We start from the raw sequence: 22327 nt of genomic DNA on the forward strand, positions 1-22327 counted from the left end.
GGTATGTCTGAAAGTATTTGGCAAAGAAACACAGCCCACTTCATATCGACTGACCAATAAGAAGAATTTCAGTGTTGGCAAAAGGCTTACGGCTGTTGAATTCCACAGGGCTTACATATCATGTTCTATGGACAACTCCCATTGTCACAGGCATAAAGGCATAAAGGCGCCAGGTGGGAGAAAGAATCTTTCACTCCTGCTTCCTGAACTGTGCTTAGAGTTGGATCCTTGCTATCTACTCACCATGTCCACTTACAGCTCGAAGCAAATAACTTCTTCTGGGCTAGGTAATATTAGTGGTTCCTCACTCGGTCGGGCTGTTGGTTCCTTCAGGGCTCCAAGTATCCATGGAGGATCGGGTGGCAGGGGTATTTCTGTCTCTACTGCTCGGTTTGTCTCTTCTGGGGTAGGAGGTGGCCTTGGTGGTGGATATGGTGGTGGTTTGTATGGTGGCTTTGGTGGTGGCTTTGGTGGTGGTGATGGCCTCCTTTCTGGAAATGAAAAGTCAACTATGCAGAACCTGAATGACCGCCTGGCGTCCTACCTGGACAAAGTACGTGCTCTGGAGGAGGCAAATTCTGAGCTAGAAGTTAAAATCCGAGACTGGTACCAGAAACAAGGACCAGGGCCAGCCCATGACTACAGCCTATATTACAAGACTATTGAAGATCTTCGAGACAAGGTAAGGTGTTAAAGTTTATTAAAAAGCATCTAAGGATAGACCCTAGGGTGACCAGACAGCAAGGGTGAAAAATCAGGACAGGGGGTGGGAGGTAATTGGCACCTATATAAGACAAAGCCCCCAATATCAGGACTGTCCCTATAAAATCAGGACATCTGGTCACCCTAATAGACCCAAATGTTTGTTAAAACAGCATATATATCATGTGACTATTATTAGCAGATGAAAGGAAAATGTTATTATCTGTAAATAATAATAACTGTTTTATTATGTAGTTTCCAGTAACAATGAAAGACAAATTCAGCCTCAATTACATTTCTGAAATTTAATAAGAAATGAAAAGAAAAGCTTCAATAGAAAACCAGCCAAAAGGAATGGTGGATTATGGGAGAGTAGAAGGGTGATGTGAGTATGTAGTGAATCAGAAGGGATGGACAATGACAATGCCCAGTATGAAATGTATCTGCTATTAAAATTGTTAGCTAAGAAAATGTGCACAAGTGACACCTTTAATAGTCAATGGTGAAATGATTTGAGGGCCCCACTAACTCCCACAAACACATTTGCTCAATGCCCCTGAAAACAGTAGTAAAGTCCTTACGTTTTTCTCAATTAATTCTGCACAGTTATTGTACCAAATTTAGCCTTGGTGTAAGTGAAGGTAATTCCTACTGAAGTCAACGAGGGTCGTATCAATTTGGTTTTGGAATGATTTTGGCATACCAAAAAAAATAAAAAATAAAAATAAAAGCCATCCTTCAATTTAAATCTTGTCAAACGACTAGGTATCTGTCTATCTCTGCAGTCACCTACCAATCATACACTTTTGTTGAAGACTCTGGACAGCCAGTATGTGCACTGCTTTACCAGTTATCAGAGAAGATGACTATTTCTGAGTTGATATTTACAGTTAAAATAAGAACTGACCAGATATAGGGGTTTGCAAATGTGAGCTGGAACACTTCCGAATTTTAACATGTGAAACTGAGATTTTTTTAACCCTTTTTATTCTGCCTCCTGAGCTTAAACTTTGAAGTGTTTAAATATGTTACTTAATGAAAAAAGAAACAGCCGACATTAACTAAATTAAGTGCATACAATACAGGATTTGTTCTGCCCCAGCAAATTCATTAGTGCACAATAACAGTTTGTTTAAGGGTGGTACACACCTTAGAAGACATACATGATTGCTGACTGAACTATGTAAACACTCAGTCTCATGAGAAAACCTAAAGTTTATTTTTCAGATCTTAGTGTGAAGTTCATGACCCCACCCACACAGTTTCCTTTCCCTTGGGCTTACCTCGCTCACACTGTACTGATTTCGGAAATGAACCTCCGCAAAAGAAGAGCTGGAATTAGATTCTCTCATTTTAAATCTCCTGGGCTCTTGCTCTTTATTCCCAACTCATGAGAGTGAGCAGCTTCCACTGCTTTCCCAGGTGACCTATTGATTTCTGATAGTCATAGAATTTAAGGCCACAAGAGACTACCAGATCATCTAGTCTGACCTTCCATAAACCACAAGCCATCAACACCACCCAAAATCTAGCCATCGAAATTAGAGCAAAGTATTACAGTCCACAAGAGACCAGACTATTATGTGCCACAGGCAGAGAACTGGAGAGACCAATGCCCAAGGCCCTGCAATGGAAGGGAAATGATAAAGTGACATATATCCAGATAATTCTGGCAAGTGACCTGCATCCACACACCACAGAGAAAGGTGAAACCCTGCCAAGGTCCCCACCAATCTGACCTGGGGGAAAATTCCTTCCCAACTCCACATAAGGTGGCTCATAAAAGTACATTTGTCAGGTAAGGTACACAGGGAAAAAGTTTTAAGTAAACAGAACTCTCTGTGTGGCTGTTCATGGTGTGTTACAGGACGGCCGGCACTAGGCACCAGCAAAACAAGCTGGTGCTTGGGGCGGCACATTTTTAGGGGCGGCATGGCCAGCGCCAGAATGCCGCCCCTAAAAATGTGCCCCGGCCGCCCTAGCTCACCTCCGCTGCTGCTGCCGCTCGCACGCCACTGCTCCCCCTCCCTCCCAGGCTCTCAAGCCTGGGAGGGAGGGGGAGATCCCGAGCGGCCGCGGCGCGCGAAACAGGTGTTTCGCGGGCCACTGCTCCCCCTCCCTCCCAGGCTTGAGAGCCTGGGAGGGAGGGGGAGACTCCGAGTGGCCGCGGCGCGGGCGCCGCTTCTCCCCCTCCCTCCCTCCCTCCCTCCTAGGCTTGAGAGCCTGGGGGGAGGAGGCAGGGCTGGGGATTTGGGGAAGGGGCAGAGTTGAGGCGGGGCCGAGGGTGGGGTAATTAAAAAACGGGGGGGGAGGGGGGGACGGCCAAAATTGTTTTTGCTTTGGGCGGCAAAAATCCTAGAGCCGGCCCTGGTTAACTGAAGACCCTACTGCCCTTGATCAAAGAGAGACAGGCCTACTTTAGGAATAAAACAAAAAGACCTGAAATGTCAGTTACTCAACTTTAAAGCCCCCCATAGCTTCGTTAGAATTTTACCAGAATTTCTTACGTCTTCTATCCTGGATTGTGATGAATGGAGGCATATGGTCATTTCAGCCTAGACTGTGACTCACGCTGTGCCATTTGGCTTTTTCCAGATTCTTGCTGCCACCATTGACAACTCCAAGATTGTTCTGCAGATTGATAATGCCAGGCTGGCTGCTGATGACTTCAAAACCAAGTAAGTAAATTCCTCTAAGGCAAGGAGATACATACTGAAAGTCAGGTTGCCAGGCGTCCAGTTTTCGACTGGAACGCCCAGTCAAAAAGGGACCCGGTGGCTCCGGTCAGCACCACAACCGGGTCGTTAAAAGTCCGGTCAGCGGTGCAGTGGGGGCCCTGGGCTAAGGCAGGCTCCCTGCCATCCATAGCTCCCCATGTCTCCTGGAAGCGGCCACCAGGTCCCTGCGGCCCCATGGCTCATGGACGGCCAGGAAAGCTCTGCGCGCTGCCCCCACCCTGAGAGCCGGCTCCGCAGCTCGCATTGGCCAGTAACCGTGACCCGCAGAGCCTCCCTGGCCACCCATGCATCTAGTGGCTGCAGGGACCTGGCAGCCGATACCTGGGAGCCACGGTAAGTGCCACCGGGACCCTGCACCCCGAATCCCCTGCCCCAGCCCGGAGTCCCCTCCAACACCCAAACTCCCTCCTGGAGCTCGCACCCCCCCCAAACACCCTGCCCCAGCCCCCTCCTGCACCCCAAACCCTTCATCCCCTGCCCTAGCTAGAGCCCTCTCCTGCACCCTGACCCCCTAATTTCTGGGCCCACTCAGAGCCCGCACCCCCAGCCCAGAGCCCATACCTCCCCAGACCCCAACCCCTACCCGGAGCCCTTTCCCAAACCCCAAATCCCTGGCCCCACCCAGAGCCCACACCCCCAGCTGGAGCCGTCACCCCCCTCCTAGACCCCAACCCTCTGCCCCAGCCCGGTAAAAGTGAGTGAGGGTGGGGGAGAGCGAGTGCTGGAGGGAGGGGGGGATGGGAGCAAGCGGGGGTGGGGCCTCGGAGAAGGGGCGGGGCAGGGGTGTTTGGTTTTGTGTGATTAGAAAGTTGGCAACCCTAACTGAAAGGCAGGCAGATCTTCATGTCATTATTATTTGGAAAAGCAAAAGGAATGTCACTAAAGCCCATGCATTAAAACTAGACAATAAAAATGTGGTCTGAAAATAGATATAGCCAATGTATAATATGGGTTTCACAATGTACCTGGCTTAATCAACCAACCTTAATGGGTTGGGTGGACCTCCTCCTATATGTTAGCAGACACCAGTCTATAAAAATCATGACACAATTCAACAAAGTTAATAATAGCTACAATAATGAGGATGCTGAGAATGACTCTGTAGAGCCATATAAGGAGCTTTATAAAGATTAGAAAAATTGTAGTATAGCATCCTACAAGGTAAATGTATAGAGTGTAGAGGGAAGATCACACAACACCTTCCTGCACAATGTCTTGCTCTATTAAAGTAATATCATTAAATTCCATACATTAAATTAGAGCAGTGCTGTACATGTCACGTAAGTTATACTGCTCATACCAACCTAGTGCAAAGTATTGGGATAGATTCATTATTACAAATATAGGGTTTTTTTATACAATGAAGAAAACTAAAGTCAAAGTCAAACGCAAATGGTAATAAATACTATTTGCCCCTTGTTCTAGATTTTAATAACTCTTGGTTTTGTTCTGTTTTTGTCTGCTTTTTTGAAGGTATGAAACAGAGCAGGCGCTGCGTATGAGTGTTGAGGCTGACATCAACGGCCTGCGAAGAGTCATGGATGAGCTGACCCTGGCCAGAACTGACCTGGAGATGCAGATAGAAAGCCTGAAGGAGGAGCTGGCTTACCTAAAGAAGAACCATGAGGAGGTAAAAAACCCAAAGCGTACATTTGAAAATAGCAGTAGGAAAAAGATGACTGATATGTAGGAGGGAATCTGAACTTTCTCAGTTATGTTGGGCTTTCTAGTAGAATATAAAAAGCCTCTTTATAGATTGGGTACATTAGCTCTTGAGGAGAGTGGATGAATTCAAGAGAGATTAGTAGTGTCTTTCACTAATGCTTGTGCCGTCTTGTGTCTTTCTCTGCAATGTTACAATAGGAAATGAAAGCCCTGGGTGGGCAAACAGGTGGCCAAGTCAGTGTTGAGGTTGACTCTGCTCCAGGTATTGATCTGACCAAGGTCCTGGCTGACATGAGAGACCAGTATGAAGTCATGGCTGAGAAAAACAGGAAGGATGCTGAAACTTGGTTCAACAGTAAGGTAAAAAAACAAAACAAAACAATACAAGACAGAAGAAAATAATTTCAAACCTCTTGTAGAAAAGGGCTCCTACAGCCTTTCATGATCTTCAGAAAACTGCACTCCATTTATCAAATGTTTTCCCTGCTTCAGACTGAAGAGCTGAACCAAGAAGTAGCCATCAATACTGAACAGCTGCAGACCAGCAAGACTGAAATCACAGATCTGAGACACACCCTCCAAGGCCTGGAGATAGAGCTTCAGTCCCAGCTTAGCATGGTATGTGGCAATTTCTCCCAAGATTTGCAATTTATAAATCCCTGCTAGGAAAGATATAGTGATAAGTGACCCCTAATCAAGGGTGTTTCCTTTCTAAAGACCAATCCTGTATTTGGTGACAGCCTGTGAATTTTTTTCCTTCCAACTTCTCTATTCTCAGAAAGCTGCCTTGGAAGGCACCTTGGCAGACACTGAGAATCGCTATGGTGCCCAGCTGGCACAGATCCAGCACCTGATTGGAAACATTGAGGCACAGCTGACTGACCTTCGAGCTGATATGGAGCGGCAGAATAGTGACTACAAGCAACTCATGGACATCAAGACCCGTCTGGAGCAGGAGATTGCCACTTACCGCCAGCTGCTGGAAGGCCAAGACTCCTAGTATGTAACTATACTCACTGCAAAAGACATTTGAGGGTTGTTACACTGTCATGATAGTTCTGTGGGAACTCTGCACCGCAGTATGTTCCATGTAAAATACACTTGGAGACTCTAAAATGTCCAGTGGACGACATTGGCAGGATACATGACAAATCTGCAAATGTCAGTGATCCTACCTAAGTTGTGCAGATGGGAATTATTATTTTGCATTATATATAGCTACATTAATTATTTACTATTTTTATTAATTGATTAATTATTACTAGTTAGTTTATTATTTGTTTCCAGTAATGCCTACACCATGCTAGTTGCTTTCAAAAAATAAAAGAAGGCACAGTCTCTGCCTCAAAGAGTTTCAAATCTAAATGACAAACAGACAAAGGATAGAGGAAAGAAGTAGAATATATAAGTAAAGTAATCAAGGTGGTAACTGGCTATTAGTTACACAATGCCTTAATAACACAATGTTGTTAGTGTTGTTTTATAAAATAAATAGATTATCTCCAAATATCCACAGCTGGTTCTTTTCTTGTAGGCATCATGGTGGAAGTGAATCTTAAGGAGGGATTTGAATGCAGACCCAGTATCTAGATAATTTCAAACAGCAGTATAACTTTACCCCAGACATGGTGCCATAGCCTTCTCTCAATTCATGTGTGGCACCAAAGGGAAAACATTCCTCATATTCTGGAACATGAAAAACCATTTGGGCTTGGACAGATTCTTAAATCTCTCATATTTAATTTATTTCCTTAGTTCCAGAATCCTCTTTGCCACTTCTGTCCTTTTCTGACACATTTTCTATAGTTTCCTCTTCCCTGAGCTAAGGAGCAGAAGAGTCAGTACAGGAGCCAGCAAGGAGATAAACCTTTCGTTCCTGATGCTGAAAAGGGCGCCTGATAGAGAGACTTTACTTTTTCATATCTTCCTCTCATCCAACACTTGATATTTGTGATTGTTCTTTGCTATAATTATTTTCTCTTTGTGCCACAGGATGTTTTGGACCCTTTCTGGAACTGCTGGTAAGGATCCTTTCTCTTTATGGGAACCTTTAAAAGGCAGAGTATTTTTATTTTATAAAAAGAAGAATCTATTGATGAGTGGTATCCATCTTGGTGCCTATGCCACACATCCGGTCTTCAACTGGAACGCCCGGTCGAAAAGGGATCCTGGCGGCTCTGGTCAGTACTGCTGACTGGGCCGTTAAAGGTGCAGCAGGGCTAAGACAGGATCCCTGCCTGCCCTGGCTCTGCGTGGCTCCCAGAATCGTCCGCCACCGTCCCTGCGGTTCCTAGGCACAGGAGCAGCCAAGGAGGCTCTGTGCGCTGCCCCTGCCCCAAGAGCCGGCTCCGCAGCTCCCATTGGCCTGGAACCGTGGCCAATGGGAGCTGCAGGGGCAGTGCCTGCAGGCGAGGGCTGTGCGTGAAGCCTCCCTGGCCACCCCGGTGCATAGGGGCCACAGGCACCTGCCGGCCGCTTCAGGGAGCTGCCTGAGGTAAGTGCTGCCTGGAGCCCGCACCCCTTCCCATACCCCAACCCCCTGCCCCAGCCCCAGCCTTGAGTCCCCTCCTGCACTCAAATTCCCTCCTAGAGCCTTCACCCCACGCCCCCTCTAGGGTTGCACAAAACCGAACCACCTTGCTCTGCCCCCAGGCATGCCCCTTCCCCTCCCTCATCCCCAGCCCCACCCCAGTTCCCGCACCTCCAGCTGCAGCCCTCACCCTCCCCACACTCCAACCCACTCCCCAGCCTGGAGCCCCCTCCTGCACCCTGAACCCCTCATTTCTGGCCCCACTCTGGAGCCCGCACCCCTAGCCGGAGCCCTCAACCCCCTGCCCCAGCCCAGAGCCCCCTCCCACACTCTGAACTCCTCGGCCCCAAGCCCCAGCCCGGAGCCCCCTCCTACACCCCAAATCCCTCATTCCCGGCCCCACCCCAGAGCCTGCGACCCCAGCTGGAGCTCTCACCCCCTCCCGCACCCCAACCCCTTGCCCCAGCCTGGTGAAAATGAGCAAGTGAGCAAGGGTGGGGGGAGAGCAAGCGACGGAGGGATGGACAATGGAGTGAGTTGGGAGCGGGGCCTCAGAGAAGGGACGGAGCAGGGGTGGGGTCTCAGGGAAGGGGCCGGGCAGGGAGAAGCGCAAGGGTGTTTGGTTTTCTGAAATCAGAACGTTGGCAACCCTACATTACTCCCGGTGATTGACAGAATTCAGACAATGAATGCCATTCCGTCTAGTTAGAAATTTTTAACAGATTACAGCTCCTTGCTAGGGATCTTTATATAGTCACAGCAAGATACTAAAGGTGGGGAAAAGTATCTAAGCACAATAAATGGCTATGTACACAGCCAAGCACATAGTCATTCCTATGGGTGAGAGGACTATGAAAAAATTCAAGACTGACCAGTTCAGAACTATTATGCACACATTTAAGGAGAATTTGCTGTGAATGTTCTTGGGTCCACAGTATCTTGCAAAATACTGTGGAAGTGACACATGCTTCAAATTCAATGATATTACAAAGAAAAGTTCTGAGAGGGAGGATTGAGAGTTGAGGTTGGAGCTAAACTTTTCTCTCCACCTGCTGAAGCTGTTTTCACCTGTGTAATCGTTGTTCTTTACCTCCTTATGTACTGCAGGTTCTCAAAGCAGCAGCAAAAGAGACAAGGTGGCTGATGGAAAGAACTACTGAAGAGACTCAGACTATCTTACTTTCGAAGAATAAAAACACTAGACAAGCAGGAATCAGTACCAAAGGGTGCCATCACAAACAGACAGTAGTGCTTTGAGATATTCATTTCTAAGAAATTCTAGACCACACAATGGTCAAGGTAGAATAGGGCCATTTATTAGTGATACATTTATGAACTGGGTTAGCTGTTCTTGCATTTCCAGTTCTCTTTTACTACTATCTTTGCTGTTTCTACTGTCTAATAAAATCATCTGATTTATGCAAACTTTACTTATGTCTGGTTATTGTGATATACTGAATAGATATTATTATGAATAGCAATGGCTGTGGCCAACTGAAAAGGACTATTAAAGTACTCTTGGTAAAAACATGGTGAGTGGGAACTGGTGTTCATGGATGGAAGAATAAAGTATGTCAAAAGTATGTCAATGGAGTGAGATCCAATAGAAACATATAGGATCCCTCAAGATGGAAAGTTATGTAAAATCTTTTCATGCACTATATAGTCAAACACATTTATCCTCATACTAAAAGGAAGTGACCAGGAAGCCAATTCAACCTCTGCAGTGTTGATGTAACACATCCCCTGTAATTAGCGCTGATAAGTAAACCAACCAAAGCATTTTGTATCAATGTTAGTTTCAGAATGGTCTTCAAGTGTAGCATGGCAGTAATTCTAATCTGTAGGTGGCAAAGGCATGGAGCACTGTGACAACTTCCACATTAGAGAGAACAGCTGCATTCTCTGTGCCAAGCACAGACAAGAAAAGGCACATCTGGCTAATACAGTACCTGGGATTGTGAGAGCATCTGGGTATCCAGAAGTATCCCAAGACCACAAATCTCATCCACAAAGTGTGAGCAAACCCTTTTTAATCATGGGGGCAAACACCATACTGGTGCATTCATTTGGTAGTGACTCATGGGAATTGCCAACACCATTTCCTGCAGCACCCTGGGTATTCCTTGGAGATTTCTTTCCAAGTACTGACACGGCCTGTCCTGGCTTAATTTGTTGGAATCTGGCAAGATCACATTAGAAAGTTGTCTGATTGAAAAATAACCACAGGGGGAAAAATAATGAAAACATCTCTTGTCCCCACCACAGAATCCTACCCACACAGATCAGGACTGAGGTGCATTGACAAAGGCAGGGGAGTGAGGGGGAGACTAAGACAGGAACAGAAGTTGCACTGAGGTACCTTGGCAGAGCTGGAGGTGAGCACAGAATCAGAAGAGCTGGGAGTATTGCAGGTCATGAATAAAAGCATTAGCTTTGGTAGAGATGAAGCTTGTTCTAAAACAGTATACCTTTATATTTTACATCTGCCTGTGGGAGCAGAGGGAGAAGTCTGTAACGCATCAAACACAAAGAGGCTTCTGTATCTCTCATTCAAAGTTGCTGACTCACTTTCTAACAAATGTTTCATATCAAATTGCAAATCCTTTGTCTCCTAAACTCAGTGGTTACACCTGGAATCCATTCCAGATCAGCAAAGATCTCCAGTTCTGTCTTTATTCTCCAAAGGCTATACACAGGAGCCCATTCCATGTGGGTTTGTAATTTTTGTCAGAGTTCTCTTTATTCCAAGTGTCTGAACAGAGAGGGTGTCCCAATAGAGTACTGACATTAGTTAGCTTACAGCAAGTTACATGCTCACGCAGTAAGTCAGGCTCTTTGGCATTGCAATAGTTAAAACAATATGTGAAAAATGCTTAACCCTCAAAGTGCTTTGCATTATGTGGACTCATGAGGCTGAGTATTTCTATCATGCATCGTTTGTGTAATTAAATGCTACAGGGTAGAAAGTAAGATGTATGGGGACACTTTCCTGCATGGACATCCTACAGCCAACATTTTCAAATTTCAATATCTAAAGTTAAGTACTAAATAGACATTTAACCATGTAAAGGAATGTCCTGATTTTTAGAGGTGCTAAATATTCACACATTTTATTGAAGCCCTACCTGCAGATAGTCAGCAGCCCTGAAAATCAGGCCACCTTTATTTAGGCATCAAAATATGGATTTTAGTGCCTAATTTTAAGCACCAAAATTTGAAAATGTTGGCATATACTTTTACTGTACTGGAAGGTTTCAGGTGAAATATTCAATGTAAAATCATTCAGATAGTGTCACCTTAAATCTGATGTCTGGCTCTCAGTTCATTCAGAAATAGACAGCCTCCCCTTCTTCAAGGGTATGTGATGAATCGTTATGGTTTGACCACACAAAGGCTGGGTAGGTCATGGTGACAAACAAGCCTCTTTCTGAATGGAACTCTTTGTCTGCATGAGCTGAAGGGCTATTATTTTTTAGAAATCCATTAACAAAACTATGACAATACCAGAGTTTGCAGAGTGCAGACATGCCAGAGTACGTCTGCCAACAAAGCTCTGCCAAGACAGGACAAAGGGAGTAGTTTATACATAGCTTAGTTTGGAATTCCTCATTTGCAGAGGCACAGTACTGAGTGTAAGGGTCAAGTCATGAGGTATAAAATCTTAGGGAAAGATTAGTGTGAAGTGTGCAAAGACCACAAGTGGCAAGCTCAATGCAGCTCCTACCATCTCAGTGGGTGGGAGGCTCTGCTGTGACTCCCTCAGTAGAGTCATTTCCACTTCATACCGAGCTGCAGCAAAGTGCTGGATGAACAAGACAGTGAACTAGATCTCAGCTGGTGTAAAACGGCATCGCTCCACTGACCTCAAAGATTCATTTGAACACAGGAGGGTGGTGAAACTGGGAGAAGTCAATGCTTGGGGAAATGTAAAGAATTGTTTAGGTGGTTCATACAACAAGAGTAACATACAGAAATAGTCTCTAGAAAAAGAAATCCACATTTGTTAATATCAGGATTCACACCTAGATCTAGAGATGAACTAATATTGGGGGGGAAATTCAGTGAATATTTATTCAAATTCAAAAATGAATTTTGATTAGCCAAAGTAACTTTTGATCTCAAGTTTTACTAACATGAATACTCAAGAAAAGCAACATCTTAGCTCAATTATTTGACAAAAGCCAATTAATTTCACACTGTCTATTTGACTATAAAATAATATATTGGCTAGTTAGAGAAGTAATCCAAACAAGAGCCAGTAATAATATTATGAGGCTTATGTAAATAACCAACAGAATGTGAATTGTGAACTATAGATAGACACAAATTGTTTACCAGCAATCTGCACTCATTGTGGACAATTTGATCATTTTTCTTTCATAAGAAGAAGCAACACTCAGACTAGGACTCACTGAAATGAACTTTATTGTGAAAGCATCTGTAAGAAACAGCAATTGGTTCATGCTGTAAAAACTTGATCCAGAACTGAACTTCTCCAAAATTCACAGGTGTTTGGCACCTTTGGTAAGAAAATATTACAAACAATATAGAGAAAAAATATAAACTATTGGAACAAAGCTGGCCTTGTCATTTAAAATGAAAAACAAATCAAGAATAAGAAGATGGAAAGATGGAAAGGGCTGAGATCTGCAACTGCTGTGCCCTTTTGGGATTGCAGGATCTTGATCACGTGAAATATGCCCTGAGAATTCAGGCTCAATGTTCCAGAAGGAGGAATAAAAAGATCAGACTCTCTGTCAGGCTGCTCTTCTGAGTTATGTTATAGGAGAATAAATTAAGCTGTCTTGCCACCAGATTGCTTTTATTTTTTTGGCTGCATCTGCTACCTACCGTTCATGAGATCCTGTCCAATAACAATCCAGTGTGTGCATGGAGTAAAATAAAATCAGTAAAGCATATTTCACCCTCAAGCTTCCAAAGGAGTTATTATGAACAGTAAGTGCAAAAAAGATTTAAAATTATGAAAAATCTGTTTAGTATCCCTGTAAAATCTATGATATTTTCCACAAAGACTTCTGTTGAAACCCAGGATTTTAGTGAAACAGAACTTGATCTTGCTTATTAGAGGATCAGTAGGAGTTAAACTGAGCCTAGTAGCATGTAAGTTTCAGCATGCTTACATTACAGGGGTTTTATGGAACATTCTTCTCTGTTAGAAGGGTTTGTTGAAACTTGTTCTTTAAGATACTAAAGACTTGGTGATATATAGATTTGGCAAGCTACTAAGAACTATCAATCAAGTCCATGGCAAGACTAAGCCTCCATGGCTTAATTCCAAGCTCAGTTTGAAACATGCTATCAAAATTTGGAAATATACTGCCTTTTCTCTAGAATAGCAAAGGTGAGAAAACAGATTGTGAGAGGGCAGTATCATAAGCAGTTGGTTAAGGTGTGGATCAAAGAGGGGCAGTTGATATAGTTCTTGGTTCCCAGTGCCATGTCTTTCTGGTGATGTATCTCTAGTGCTCCATTCAAGTGTTAACTATGCAACCTCACAAAAACCTTGATACTGCGGACCGTTAACCTGAAACCTCCCATCCCATTTTCCAATTTATTTATCTATATCCAATTCTGCAACTGTGATAGATAGAAACCTCTTTTATTGATGTTGCCAGCAAACACATAACATTTGTTGTTCTTCTTTAAATGTTTGATTTTAATGTACATTTGGTGCTTATGAAGTGAAGGGCAGGAAAAATTTCTCCCTTCACCCTTGCTCTGTCAATACACATCAGGTCCTACAGTACAACCTCTGCTTCCAGTACTTGGCTCCCTATACATCACTCCCAATGCCAATCAGTCCTGACCGGCAGCATTTCCAGCTCCCTAAACCTACAATTCTGACTTGTAGTATGCCCTACTACTCCTCATGCTAACCCCCAGTCTCCAGTAAAAACCACTGCTTTCATCTAAAGAACAATCTCCTTGGAAACTGTCATTCAAGCGCCACAAAAGGGATGCAGGGGCAGGGGGAACAGGGGTTTTAAGAGCAATGCTACTTTGTTTCCATCCTCTCTTTCTCTCTCTCTCACACACGCACACACACCACTCTAGCAGGATAGAACAAATAACATGTGCATCAGAAATCTCACAAGTTCAGTCTCATCCTGTCCACAAAGGATGTAAAGATGTTTCTTAACAGCATCCAGTTCATGTTGCACAATTACACTAACAGAAGATTGAGCTGTGTTGTGGAATTTCATCAGAGAATTGTTAGGACTGAAAGGGACACATAGTTTACTCCCCTGCTTTTAATGCAGGACTAATATCTTTAGATAATTTCTGATAGGTACTCCTCAGGCTGTGATTTTTAAGATATCAATTTGATATTGATTGCACCTTCATTTTCAGAAATTTGTTCAATTTCCATGTGGATATCACCATTAAAACGTTAACTTCTATCTGACTGAAACTTTTCTGTTTAATGTTCTATCCAGTATGTTTAGCCTTCGCAACAGTTAGCAGTGGGAAGCTCTGCCACTTCTTCTTTGCAGCAGCCTTTTAATTACTTTTCACTCCTCTCGTATCATCCCCGTTCTTCTGTTTTCTCTTGACTGTTACCTCCCAATAATTATTCAGTTATTTGAATAACTATGAATACTGTCTCCTGGTCATTGATCACTGTTCATTTGAGATTCACACACCAGCAGGATGATGTGTTTTATGTCTTAAACATTGAGGTTCCAAACCCTTAAGGATGATTCTGAGCAAAGAATAGAAATAAGAAAGTAGCTGATTCTAAAGCCGTGATGGAAACAAACCATGACTGATTTATTTTTTTTAAAGGGGTGGAGGGACAAGCAGCAGCAATGGATACGCTGCTAAAGATGCATTTTAAATGACTGTGGAAGTTCATATAAAACAAACTTCACTTTTGTGGAAGACTTTTTCTTAAAGTGACTACAGTGGTTTTTGTTAATGCATAAATTGGGTGTGGTCAAACTCACTTGGTTTTTCTTTTCTTGAATGTAAAAAAAAAGTAAAACAAAATCCAGGTGTCAGAACTGTAGCCTCAAGAAAAAACAAACATGCATTCATCCTGAATCATACCTTTTGTTTAACTGAAGAAAAAAAGTTCAACTCCTCAGGATGTACAGCCAGCTGTGTTAGTAAGCAAAATTATTATAACTTGGCATCACCCTTAAGGGTGGAGATCTTTTGGGGGAGGGTTGGAGAGTGGGTTTGTCATAGAACACCCACCGTGGTTGGTATAAATGGAGCCCCACGACAGTGCAGAGACTTACTCTCTTCTCCTAGGCCAAGCTGAGTAACTGACACCGGATCCTTCAGCGCTGCTGCCATGGCTACTTCCTTTATGCAGAGCTCCTCTTCTAACTATGGTGGTGGTCTGGGGGTTGGGGGCGGTGGCTCCTCTCGTGTTTCTTCAGTCCGAATGGGAGGATCCTACAGAGCCCCAAGTATCCATGGAGGATCTGGTGGCAGGGGTGTTTCTGTCTCCTCCGCTAGGTACGTCTCCTCTGGAGGTGGATATGGTGGTGGCTTGGGAAGTGGTGGCTTGGGCTTGGGTGGGGGCTATGGAGGAAGTAGTGGCTTTTATTCTGGCTTTGGAGGAGATGCTGGTGGTTGCTTTGGAGGAGGTGCTGGTGGCGGCTTTGGAGGAGGTGCTGGTGGCGGCTTTGGAGGAGGTGCTGGTGGCGGCTTCGGTGGTGTTTATGACTTTGGTGGTGGCTTGGGTGGTGGTGATGGAGGCCTCCTATCTGGAAACGAAAAGGTAACTATGCAGAACCTGAACGATCGTCTGGCGTCCTATCTGGACAAGGTGCGAGCTCTGGAGCAAGCAAATAGTGATCTAGAGATCAAAATCCGAGACTGGTATCAGAAGCAAGGTCCCACTAGTCCAGACCGTGACTACAGTCCTTATTACAAGATAATTGATGAGCTCCGAGACAAGGTATGTCATTCATATTTAGAAAGGATTGTTATAGCAATTTGTTATTATTAGTGAATTGCACATTCCAACTTTTTAAACCAATTAGAAAGAATTACAAAGTCATAATTTCTTGCCAAAAAAGTAAATGCATTGTGGATAAAAACACTCCAGCAGAAAAGAAGGGAACAGCTATTGCTGTTTACTGTATTGAAATAAAAGTCTCACACTGAAAATGGAGGCTTTTTTTAATGTTAATTGAAAGCTCTAAGATGATAACAAAATGGGACACAATACATTAAAGTTTATCCATAAGTTGTAAAGCAATCAAATATTAAACAATGTGACAAAGTATAAACCATGGCCTTCAAAAGTAAGGAAGTCTCCAGGGCAAAGGTAAGGTGAAATATTGTATGGTGTAAGTTTATTTTCCATTTACCCTAGGTGTGAATTGAACATACTGTTTAACTTCCCAGTGTAATTAATTTATAAGGATTATAAAATTTGTACAAAAGTACCACAGAATAAATTTAAAATGAGAGAAACATGCTTATGAAAAGTTAGATTTATATTTTGAGTTGATTATTTCATACACATTTTGGCAAGGAGAATGTTTCAATATTCTGTTGCCATCAGAACTGTACAGGGTAATAATGTGCTGTCAGTTTTAATTCTTATTTCATTTTTTATCTTAAGAACATTAGCCCAGAGAATGAAAGGGTTGGACTTTGTTGCCATTAATTGCATGAACTGAGAGATTACATGAATAGGAAGGAGAGGGAAAATCAAGCTGTCTAATTCCAGTCTGACACACCCACACTTGCTCCAGACAAACTTCAAGATCTCTGTTCTACACTCAGCTCCCGGGTCCACGTTTAGAATATGAATAATGTTTAGCTTTTTTTTATTTTTCCATGTATAAGCTATGAATAGTATGGTGTGGGGTAAGGGTGATATAATGAAATGTGTTTTTTGGAATCCATAAATCGTGTTTTGATTAATGATTTATCACCCAGATCCAATCCTTCTCCCTTCTTTACTGCTTTACATGTCTCAGTAACTATCTATTATCTACAACTATCTAACCCCTCCCACACCCCAACCCCCTGACTCAGCCCAGAGCCCCCTCTCATACTCCGAACCCCTTTGCTCCACCCCCAGCCCACAGCCTCTTCCTGCATCCCAAACCCCTCATCCCTGGCCCCACCCCAGAGCCCACACCTTCAGCCGGAGCCCTCATCCTCTCCCGCATCCCAACCCTCTGCCCTAGCCTGGAGTCCCCTCCCACACTCTGAACTCCTCATTTCTGGCCCCACCCCAGAGCCCACACCCCCAGACGGAGCCTTCACTCCCTCCCGGATCCCAACCCCCAATTTTGTGAGCATTCATGGCCCACCATACAATTTCCATCCCCAGATGTGGCGCTCAGGCTAAAAAGTTTGCCCACCCCTGTACAGTGATTTTTCACCATTATTCACAGGAATCTTTTTTCTGTCTCCCAATTGCCAGATTCTTGCGGCTACTATTGACAATTCCAGAGTCATTTTGGAGATTGACAATGCTAGGCTGGCTGCAGATGATTTCAGACTGAAGTAAGTTAATTTTGCTCTCACTGTCTCAAATGAATATTTCTGAAGCTGAACATCTCATCATAGTAGCAGAGAGTATGGATTCCCAACCACTGCTCACAAGTTTAGGGATGGAATTTTCTCCCTTAGAATTTACAAGAGAAAATCCTGGCAAAAGGATAGATATGCTAAAGGAAGAAATGGGAGAAGAAACTTTATCAGCAATGACACCAAGCCAATCAAGATGTTTTCCTGTTTTGTTATACCTCATGTCTTAACTTCTATACTGTTATTAACTTTTTGTACAGTTCATTCTCACTGAAAAAATTATCACTTAAAGATATTAAAATGAGAAAGGGTCTGAATTTGCTTTCAGCTAGGAGTGGCATGATAGGATGGGGGGATAATCTCTTTCTTGTACTCATTCTCTCTCAGAGGATGTAAGCATTAGGAGAGGAAAGCCAGATAGGAAAGCCAAAGAGTGACTGTTCTACTGAAATTCAGGGACGCTGTTGAAATGAGCTTGTCTGCTGTCAAGATGCCAAGATGCCACCAACTACTTTCTCTTACAATGAAGTAGCTCCAGGATTATATTTTCTCACCAAGCGCCCTGGGCAAAGCTAACAACATATGCCTTTCTTCATAACTGAGAGGTCACTAAAACTGGATTGTCCATTATCTTTTTTATAGATGTTAATAACCCCCTCTAGTTATACAAACCCATAAAGCTCATATTTATCTGTACTTCAGAAATCTAGTTCAAGTCCAAATACATTTGTTATTTTCAAGTTTTCCTCTTTAAATATAGTGATTTTCTTACTGCTTATGAGCACCAGGCTGATAACCCAGTAGGTGGGCATTTTGTAAGTTCCCACACACGGTTCTGGCATTGCACCTAAATCCTGATCTGTCTGTCAGTATGTCTTATAGTACTAATCACTGTTGTAACTAGGTGCTGGTATCTTGGGATTGCCAAAAATGCCAATTTATTTGGTGGTATGATGTTGTCAAATGTCAACAAAGAACCAAGATGGCTATCTCACAAATTTTTGCATAGCATACTTTAAAATTGGAACAAACATTCTAGCTTACTATTTTTGGTCTCTCTTCTGACTTTACATTTCTGTTGTCCTGTTCCTCTCTGACACAACAGGCATAAGATTCCCTGTTTTTATAATTACATAGGATACAAAGCCATGTGTTTTCAAATGTCTGTTTCTTTTTTTTTAATTGCAGATATGAGAACGAGTTATTCCTTCGCCAGAGTGTTGAGGCTGATATCAATGGCCTGCGTAGAGTCTTGGATGAGCTGACTCTGTCCAGAGCTGACCTGGAGATGCAGATTGAAAACCTGAAGGAAGAGTTGGCTTTCCTCAAGAAGAACCATGAGGAAGTGAGTGCTCTAAACATGGAGTGGGGAGAACCATCCACATTTAGAATTCAGTTTGGGATTAAAAAATACCCCAAGGAATGATAGTTTCACAACTGGATGATTTATAAAATATCTTTAAACTTAAAACAAATCCAAAGGGCTCCCCAGGCTAACATCCCTCTGATTCCAAACTGTGTTAAAGATGTGAGTTGTGTACCTGCTTTGACATGCATGAGCATGCGGTCAGAAATTTTTAAATTATTCCATAGATAACAATATTTGTTACATGAAATGTTCCCATTCATTTAGAAACAAAATATGACTTTTCCAGACATTTTATTTTAAAAAAGATAAACATCAATCCACAGTAATCAAGATATTTCATTTAAAAATTTCAGCTCCAACCACATAAGCAAACAAAAATTCAGTGTCTGAATAAATTTCTTCATGAAAAGGAACTGTTAAAGAACCCATGAGTTAAGATATTAAAGTTATAATACATGCAATAGAAATTATACATAATAAAGTTAAATTCTATATAAGGAAAGAAAATAAAAACTTCTAATTTAACAGAGGATGTTGCAACCTGTATCAAGGTAGTGAGGTAACATCTTTTATTGGACCAAATTCTGTTGGAGAAAGGCACAAGCTTTCAAGCTTCTCAGAGTCATCTTCAAGTCTGGGGAAGGAAATCACAGTGTCTGAGCTAATTACAAATTGGGACAGATTGTTAAGCGTAAGGGATTTACACATGCTGTAGGAGCCCATTTAAAATGAAATGGGGAATTAAGGGCTAGCAGGCAGTGAGGTGTGTAATAACCATAACTCAAACCACACGTTTCCCAATTACGCTATATGGATTGCTGAGGGCAGAAAGTGTACAAGGGAAGAAAGTATAACCTCTTTTGTGTCCTTCTGTCTCTGTAGGAAATGAAAGAATACAGCAATCAGATGGGTGGAAAGGTCAGCGTAGAGATGGATGCTGCTCCTGGGGTTGATCTCACCAGTATCCTGTCTGAGATGAGAGAGCAATATGAAATACTGGCTGATAAGAACCGTCGAGATGCTGAGGCCTGGTTCTATAAACAGGTATGGCTATCCCAATGAACAAATAAATTGATGCATTAGCAGCTCATCATGGCCCCAGTTTCTTTGCAACACTACTGCATTTGCTGATCAGTTTCTGCATTCGGTAAGAAGCTAAGAGCCCTGATACACCTACCAAGATTTTAAACATTATTCCTCTTTTCACCATTGGACCATTGCTTAGAATCAGATCCAAAGCAAGCAGCACCATGACGGTGATTAGAATGGTACTTTCCTTTTGGGAAATAAAACATTTGGCAATCCAATTTGCATTTGATTTTTATTGTATTTGTTTTTCTTCCAGACTGAGGAGCTGAACCGTGAAGTAGCCACCAGTACTGAACAGATCCATACCAGCAAGAGTGAGATTACAGAACTGAGACGCACATTGCAGGGCCTGGAGATAGAACTCCAATCCCAGCTCAGCATGGTATGTGGCTGTTCCATGCACACAATAAGTCACTATTAGCACATGCCTCCCTTTGATCTCTTGCTTTACTACGGAATGAATCTGCATAATAACCCACTTTAACTTTGTTTTATATTAGAAAGCTGGGTTGGAAGCCAACTTGGGAGAAACAGAAGGAAGATACTGTGCACAGCTAGCACAACTTCAGGCCATGATCACCAGCATTGAGGAGCAACTGGCGGAGCTTCGATGTGACATGGAACGGCAGAACCAAGAGTATAGGATGCTCCTGGACATCAAAACCAGATTAGAGCAGGAGATTGCCACTTACCGCCGTCTGTTGGAAGGCCAGGACTCCCAGTATGTAACTATGTCCAAAATAAAACCCTAATGGCAATTACATAATCTTGTTAACATGGCATATCTTATAACAGTAATGTATGGAATCTGCCGTGAAATTAGGTGAACTTGAGCCTCATTACAACCAGGACTACTGCAGATTTCTGAATTGTACTGACTGGGTACTGGGCCTAATGTGGGTGCCAATAGGTGTCCAGGAAAACCCCAAAGGCTGCCAAAATGCAAGTCCATCTTCAAAGGCAAATGAGCTGATAATGAAAACTTTAATTATGAAGTGGGAATGCACTCATATTAACTAAGATGAGCTACAAGATGAGCAATAGATAAAGGTCCTGCATGTTTCTTGCTGCATAGGAATCATGGCCATTAGCGTAGAACCATCTATTAAAGTCTCTTCTCACTACTCATGTAAATGTCACACCCCTGGTTCCTCCATAGAAAGATGAAAATATGCACTGTTATACGGTGTAATTCTAAGCTATTGCCTCATGTTTCCAGGGTGTAGAACACTTCTTAAATAAACTTTTCACTTGTTGGGGACTATTCCCATCTCTGATCCACAAACAGAACTGGCATTAATGCTAGTCGGACATTTGTGTGTGCACTGAAGCACTATTTTTGAGGGGGAAATCAGCTCTTAGTTTTTATTTTTTTAAATAATGAAATTTTAAGAGAAGTAAAAATGTAGAAATGTCAAGAATGGAAATAGGAATCTAAAGAGCTACAGCTGTACTGACTGCTGTTCACGTTCTTTACTGTTACTGGACCTTCAGAATATGCAAAAGAGGATAAGCAATCAGATCAATAACAACCAAAACACTCTAACTACTGAATGGTCATTTAAGGGCCACATTTTCAAAAGGGCCTCCATTTCGCAGCTGCAGTTTTTCACAGTCGATCTTTTGTACACAAAATGTGCGTGTTCCAACTTAGAGGCCATTCAGTGGTCAGACTACATCAGTAGGATTGAATCTGCTGCACAGTGCACAATTGCAGTGGGACTCATTAGTTTAATCCCATATCTCTTCTCTTCCACAGGCTGTCGGGATGGAGCCCTAAGGATGGTAAGGAGGATTTTGAAATAAAGAGGGGAAATAAAATACATTTAGTAGTGAGGTTGGTGGATGCAACCACCATCCTTATGGCAAAATAGAACTGAACAAGCCCATCCTCTATTGACTAGAGGGATTACAGACAGTATCTCCATTTCTCTCCCCAAAGATTGATCATACTGTCTCCATAGCCCCCACAGCTTTTTAGGACCAAAATTATTTTATCCCTGGTCTAGCAAACTGATCACTTGTACTCATATCTCTGAAATCTAAATAATTATGGAGAGCTGGGCGTCCCTTGATCGGCTTCTGCTAAGTCATACCAACAGTAAGGTACTGCCAATTTTGATATGTAATTTTCATATGGAAATTACGTAAGCTTTACTTAGATCTCATGATCCTCATATTTCAAGACTGTGACAGTCTAATGTCGTGAGAAGAGGCAGGGCTGTGTGTATGATAAGTGAAGGAAGCTTCTAGTGGGAGAAAAACAGGATTCTTCAGTGTTCCATGAATGTATATTTATTTCCCCAGTTGTAATTACTGTTTCCCTTTCTCTTCATCACAGCATCCCTTAGCAGCATCAGCAGCATCAGCAGCAGTAAGGTTCGCATCAGTGTGGAAGATTCAGTAGATGGAAAAGTAATTTCGACCCACGAAAGGAAATACTGATTCCCTTCACCCACATGAGACCACCTGTATTGTACCAGTTCTAACCACAGCAGGCATCTGAGAGGGGAATCATGAAACAGAGTAACAAGGAATCTGTTCAGTACGCACACTAGAAAATTCCAAAAGGAAATGATAATTATATAGTCATAACAGTGTAATCCGATAGTGCACAACAGCTTGGTGTCTTTCTTATAATTTCCTCTCTGTCTTTGACACTGACTATCTGTTCTTAAATCCTGAGGTGAAGGGCTCGTTTTACTG

The 22327-nt window shown here is 42.8% G+C and overlaps 2 protein-coding genes across 2 annotated transcripts; both read left to right on the top strand.

Annotated features, from left to right (window-relative positions):
• Positions 1–244: 244 nt before the first annotated feature.
• On the top strand, positions 245–6105 carry LOC135894515 (keratin, type I cytoskeletal 19-like). Its single transcript, XM_065422621.1, has 6 exons — positions 245–682; positions 3298–3380; positions 4914–5070; positions 5304–5465; positions 5598–5723; positions 5884–6105. The coding sequence occupies exons 1-6, from the start codon at positions 245–247 to the stop codon at positions 6103–6105; spliced, it is 1188 nt and encodes a 395-aa protein (XP_065278693.1).
• Positions 6106–14959: 8854 nt separating this feature from the next.
• Positions 14960–22066, top strand: LOC135894428 (keratin, type I cytoskeletal 15-like). Its single transcript, XM_065422506.1, has 8 exons — positions 14960–15571; positions 17057–17139; positions 18352–18508; positions 19415–19576; positions 19878–20003; positions 20122–20342; positions 21381–21406; positions 21963–22066. The coding sequence occupies exons 1-8, from the start codon at positions 14960–14962 to the stop codon at positions 22064–22066; spliced, it is 1491 nt and encodes a 496-aa protein (XP_065278578.1).
• The last annotated feature ends 261 nt before the right edge of the window (positions 22067–22327 follow it).

This window comes from Emys orbicularis, chromosome 25 (genome assembly GCF_028017835.1).
Source record: "Emys orbicularis isolate rEmyOrb1 chromosome 25, rEmyOrb1.hap1, whole genome shotgun sequence".
Classification (NCBI taxonomy): Eukaryota; Metazoa; Chordata; order Testudines; family Emydidae; genus Emys; species Emys orbicularis.

Coding starts and splice junctions, on each gene's coding strand:
- LOC135894515 (XM_065422621.1), top strand. CDS start 245: ATGTCCACTTACAGCTCGAAGCAAATAACTTCTTCTGGGCTAGGTAAT. Junction 683..3,297: donor TTGAAGATCTTCGAGACAAG/GTAAGGTGTTAA, acceptor GGCTTTTTCCAG/ATTCTTGCTGCCACCATTGA. Junction 3,381..4,913: donor GCTGATGACTTCAAAACCAA/GTAAGTAAATTC, acceptor GCTTTTTTGAAG/GTATGAAACAGAGCAGGCGC.
- LOC135894428 (XM_065422506.1), top strand. CDS start 14,960: ATGGCTACTTCCTTTATGCAGAGCTCCTCTTCTAACTATGGTGGTGGT. Junction 18,509..19,414: donor TCAAGAAGAACCATGAGGAA/GTGAGTGCTCTA, acceptor CTGTCTCTGTAG/GAAATGAAAGAATACAGCAA. Junction 20,343..21,380: donor TTGGAAGGCCAGGACTCCCA/GTATGTAACTAT, acceptor TCTCTTCCACAG/GCTGTCGGGATGGAGCCCTA.